The following is a 5,726-nucleotide window of genomic DNA, read 5'->3' as shown; positions in this document are numbered from 1 at the left end:
TTAATGGCTGTTTGGTGGCGAAGTGTCGAGTGCAGTCTTGGGCCGCAGATTCGAACCCATGGATGCAGCCTTGTTGGCGCCCATTTTGCGCGTTAGCTTGGCATAGTGCAGACCGCACGCATTGCACAATGTTCGCGCTCCATCCGGACCACGGCGCCATTCCGGTGTTTCGGCTCGATTGCAGCTGTGACAGCGACCAGGGGGAGCGGCTTTCTGCGGATGTTACTATTAGCAAAATGCATGGGTGGCAACGGTGCTGATGTGACATACCCCTCGTCTCTTTTTCGAATCAGGTCCCACAAATCCGCCGTTGGTCTTGAAATCTTCTTGATACATCGCCACGTGATCCTCTCCATGCACAGCACCAGCTTTGTAAGCTTTTCTTTGGGCCATTTGCTCAGCCAGAGCATGCTCCTGATTCAGCACTGCAGTTCGTATGCGAAGCAGAGCTTCCTGATTGCGCCGCTGTAGATTGAGTATCTCCTCAATCTCGTGCAAAGAAGGCAAGGAGCCCATTACTGGACCAGAACGCTGCGTCTGATGCGCTCTTGCTGCATAGAGACGCGAAAAGTCAAGAGTCTGAGTGCTAATATCAGCTATCTCATTCAGCGATGTCTCCACGTCATAAATGTCTAAATGCCGCTTCACGTGCTCCCCGTAATGCGGTCCGGATAACGGCGGGCGGCCCGTTATTACACCTTTCATTTCATCGGCGCGAGCAGTGTCAGGAACTCCTGATTTCCAACCTGCTCCAGCATAGGGTCGAGTATCATAAGGAGTAGATGGGTACGATGGCGCGTTATGCGGTGGTTGCGACTGAAATTGGAAGGGTTGCGAGAAACTCCCAAACCCATTGGGAGAAGCTACACTGCCCGCAGACGGGGGAGCGCTGTACTCATAGCCTGAACCAGCTTGGGACCCGGAGATCGAAGTGAGACCAGTTTTCGTACTTTGCGTGGGCGATTTCCCGGAGCTCAGTGACTGGAGCGACGTAGTTCTAGAGTCCTGGGTATTGATCGAGGCCAAACTCGATCGGGATGCTTCCGCTTGCAGCTGAGGTTGATGGGGGAATGTTGACTCGCGCATAAAGTTGCCTGACGGAGCGCCGTTTGAGAACGGATTGGGGGGCCCGGGAGGCCCTTCTGTGCCCGGTCGCCCGACGCCGTTAGACGACAAGAGGTGAGGGTGAGGTGCGTGGTGAGTCTGTTGCGGAGGAGCCGATGTGGGCGCAGGATATGGCAAAGGGTTGTCGTTTCCCAATGCCTCATGGATCGACGGAAGCGATTGCCTCTGCGGCTGCTTTTCTTTCTCCTCCTCAAATGCGCGCCGCGAATCTGGCGGTGATATGTACCCACCCTGCAGAGAACTTGTGCTGGCGGATGTAGAGAAGGAGTAGGGTAGGGATTGCGACGGATACATGGCCGTGGGACTCAAAAGCGGTGTCGGGGACGATGTCGGGCCCATGACGGCGGAAGGGTGCTTCGCAGTGTAATTCGGCCCGTCTTTGCCAAGGAATCCCAGAACTGGGAGGTGCTCTCTATATCGTGACGTCGACTTGTTAGTGAAATGTTCTACTAGAAGTGGCTCTACGCAACTGTCTGGGCCTGCCATATAAACACAGACTGAGCCCCATGACCCTGCATCCAGAGCGAGACATACCTGTGCCTGTGCTCAGTTTCTAAAGATCCCATCGCGCCAGTAGGTAATAACGAGGTAGGGGCAACGAAGGGTCTGTGTAAATTTCATCCACTGTGCCTGTGAAACTCGAAGCTCTTTGGTAGTCTATGAAGTGATGCGTCGCGCGATTATGCCAGAGCGGTTTGACGGTGAGGGCCGAGCAGCGAAGGCGGACGGAACAAAGGCCAGCAACGAGATCTAGGGCGAGTTGTGCGAACGGAAGCCTATAAGTCAAGTTGAGTCCCGCAACAGATCGCCTTGGTAAGAATATCCGAGGTCAAGTGAGAGTGAGGACGTCTGAAATCGCTTCGCACAGCTAGGTATTATCGGAGGTGGTGGCGGTTGTAGGGATAAGAAGCAATTGTAGCGGGTGAGAGTTGTAGGAAGGAACTCCGATGAATCGCCGGGTTAGCTCAGGAAAAGCCGACAAGAAGGCGGCGATTCCAAGTCAGCGTAAGGTGCGGAACAGAGTCCGAGAGTATATTAGTGGCAATGCGATCACGTTTAGAGCAGCCGCGATTGCTGAGTGCTATGCAACGCTATAGGATGGCGACAACAGAATATGACACGCACCCGCAGCGCGCAATGAACAGGTTAGATGAGAGTTACCCTTCCTGTTTTAACTGAATGACCTTGCACTCCCAGCCAAGCCTCGAACTCCTCAGATTCCAGATTGAGGTTTGACAGTCAGGGTCTTTGCTTGTGCACACTCAACCGATCGATTTGACAATGTTTGAGTTCGCGGGAGCGGCGGAGGCGCAGTAAATGCAAGGGATGAAGGTGAATGCGTCGCGTGGAAAGGGAGACGTTGGCTGGTCTTGTTCCCTTCCCTGCCTGTGATTTTTATAATCTGCCTGATAGATATGATCCTTCCTAGCACCGACAATGAATAATAAAAACACGAGCGACCGATGTAGGAATAAAAAATGGTGCAATGTCCGCGGAGGGAAGAAGAAATAAGAGGGTGGGATGACAAGCGGACACAAGGGCCTGCCCGGAAAGATCCAAAGGTATAGAAGGCGGGACAGGATGATTTGATTAAATGTCAAGGGGAGGGGGGAGGGTAGCAAAAATGGAGGGATTAGTAAGATGATTTGAGATGGCTCGCGAAAGACCAAGGAGAATCTCCTCACGAATGGAATGCTAGAATCAAAGAAGAGGAAGAAAGTTAAGGAAGAGTTGCGTAGAAGATATTAGTAGAGAGAGAGGAAGTGAGAGAGGGTGGGTAATCGGCAGTAGAAGCAGGGTAAGTAGGAACATAAGAGGAAGAATAACAATGGAGAAAAAGCAACATCCGCAGAAGACCAGATTAATTGACTTACTGGGAGAGAATATTTATTATTGCCATGATTATTAGAATAAAATAACATTATTTTTCAAAAGGGAAAAAAAAAAACCAAAAGAGAAGAAAATAAAGATCCAAATTAAAATGATACTCGACTGACTAAATCCTACTTCAACACCCAGGCCCGCACACACACGAGATACGGGAGGATCCAAACAGCAGCTACGTACTAGGACAAAGTAGTCAGTACATCGGGCCAAGACAGATGAGCTCAGACCTGGGAAAATAGGATGAATATTGAAAAAAAATAAATAAAAGAAAAGAAAAAAAGACAGGCAGGTGGAGGAGCCAGACCGGACTATGAGATCGTCGAATCATGCTGGTGGTCGTGACCACTTTAAAGTTACGGCGAATTACAGAAGCTTTACGGGCTGCGAACTGCGGATCTTCGACAAAGTGTGGAGTGGGTTGAAATCATGTTGGCGATGGGCGGATATCTTAGTGGGGAGCGATGGAGCCTTACCAGGGGGGGAAGGAAAGTGGTTTGTCCCTGGCCTTGAAAAATATTTTTTCTTTTTTCGCCCGCCAGTTCTGCAAAAAGATCGTGAATACATTACGTATTCTGTATACGTACTATATGATACCATCGCTTTTCAAACTTACATGCTAACTAGTACCAACTAGTGCTTAGTAAACTGCCACTTACTAGTTATCTATGATCGCAGCAGGTTTTCAGTTTTCAGTTCCTTCCAGCTTACAATCCTGTATTGTTCCTATAAGGGATCTAGAATTGAACAATCGGCAAAGTTACCACCATCAGCAAGTGCCGCTGGGTATCTCGCCCCAGATAAAGCGGCACTCGGAGGAGAAAAAGGCCAGGGAGTCGTGATTTCTTGCAACAGTAGGCTCATTCTCATGTAGTTAAGGTGTGCAGCTTTCGACCTAGAACATTCGCACTAGGTGAGTGTCTGATGAGCTACAAACTTTTTAAATTCGTAGTTTTGTGTAGTGTGAGCGATACCATTATCGCTTGTCAAGTTCATGCCCCCTGTACTTGGGACTATAAGGTCATTACCAGACATCGTGAGCCATTCGGACCAAGGATGATTGGTATGGGTACGTAACGATTTCGGAGCCGACGGGAGCTGGGGGAAACCAGAAGGGGGGTGGTGCCCCGTGTCCGAGGGGACCATAAGACAATGACATTAGCAGGGCAATGATAAGTGGTCCGGGTATCAAGATCCAGAGATCGTACGCTACGCAATCTGAAGAAATGCGTCTAATTTTGGCGAGGCTTGGATGATGGACAGGCGAAGGTTTTCTAGGTCAAGATGAGGTAACGCTTATGAGTTTACGGAGTTTGAACTGACAAGTTATAATTCGGCAGATATATGTACTTATATTCAGCACTCTTCACCTATAGTTGGCACACAACGATGCAAATGAGATTACCGTAAGACCCTCATCACCGAGCACTCGGATTCGGAAGTCAGATGCACCAAATAGCAAAATTATGTTGTCTGCAAGAAAAGACATCTTTGTGGACACACAAACAGGGCTATACTCCAGGCGCAGAGAATAGTCGAGCGTCGAGAGAAAGAACATGATAATTACTAAATATATACCACACAACATCTTGTGCAGGACGAACGGCGGCAGAGGTCGACTCTGTTCTCACGCTGTATTGTCTCTGTGTCTGCGACCCATGGCGACTGCTTGGTAAGGCAGCAACATGCTGAGAAACCAATCACCCATGGTCAATAAGTACTTTGGATTTGCATGCTGGGCACAAGGCATGTCAAACATACTGGTGAATCGAAGTAGCTTGAACACATTTCCCAGATCGCTGATTCGATACCTGGTAATATACAGGGAGCTTTGACCTCCCTGGCCAGCATATTATTCTCGTCAGATTGTCACCCCGATCAAACAAGGTTCGAGATGAGACCAACATAGAGTTAGGAAAATATCATCGTAGATGCACATGCCCACCCAGCTCTCGAGGCCGATGCCTACCATTCACCTCGCTGGACGAAAGGCACCATTAGCGTCAGCACCAGGTGCCATGAGGGGGTGGAATAGTCTCCGACCCTGGAGATCTGAGAACGATCTTAGTGGGGAAATGGAATCGCGCATCAGCAAAACGCCTGCAAACACACTTCGCCTGCTGCAGCTAGCCCAAAGGATATGCAATGTTGGGATCGCAGCTAAAGCACAACCAGCCATTCACCCCGAAGCACGACTGCGGAACCTCCAGCTGACGCGAGCCATGGGTCAGCTTCCCTCCTGCGGCGGAGGAGGTAAAAGATGCTCTAGGTTAGGTTGATTAGCTTGATAGTCCCTTGCTCTCGCTTGAAGTTTCAGGAGCTATTTGTAATTACGACATGGGAGGGGGGGTAGACAATTCAAGTTGTTGACCAAAAGAAACAATCTAGAGGAGGGGAAACGGGGGAAACGAGGGTGGTGGGGTGAAGAGAGGTGCAGCAAAGTATAGCCGTGCCTGCGTGATTTGTACCATGGTACAGTACAAACGCTCCCCGCTTTCCCTTGCTCAAGATCTCGGGCATAGCCGTTTGTGGGTGGCACCATCGTCATCACCCACCTCGATCAACATTCCTGATCATCATTCTTTTTGCCTTCCGTTGCAATGCCAATTATTTAGCCTTGGATAATAATGGAGGTGGTGAGTATCTTCTGTTCTTGCTGTATTCGCTTCTGAAGGGGGCAAGGTAGGGGATCACTGCGCTTTTCACTGGCTACAATC

The 5,726-nt window shown here is 49.7% G+C and overlaps 1 protein-coding gene across 1 annotated transcript; it reads right to left on the bottom strand.

Annotated features, from left to right (window-relative positions):
- nsdD (GATA-type sexual development transcription factor NsdD) lies at window positions 1-1,691 on the bottom strand (the record flags this gene model as incomplete). The annotated part of the gene is made up of 3 exons (XM_025576675.1): window positions 1-213; window positions 271-1,537; window positions 1,660-1,691. The coding sequence occupies 3 exons, from the start codon at window positions 1,689-1,691 to the stop codon at window positions 1-3; spliced, it is 1,512 nt and encodes a 503-aa protein (XP_025434662.1).
- Between the last annotated feature and the right edge of the window lie 4,035 nt (window positions 1,692-5,726).

Source organism: Aspergillus saccharolyticus (genome assembly GCF_003184585.1).
Source record: "Aspergillus saccharolyticus JOP 1030-1 unplaced genomic scaffold BP01scaffold_4, whole genome shotgun sequence".
Taxonomy (NCBI): Eukaryota; Fungi; Ascomycota; class Eurotiomycetes; order Eurotiales; family Aspergillaceae; genus Aspergillus; species Aspergillus saccharolyticus.
This window is presented reverse-complemented; position numbering and strand designations above follow the sequence as displayed.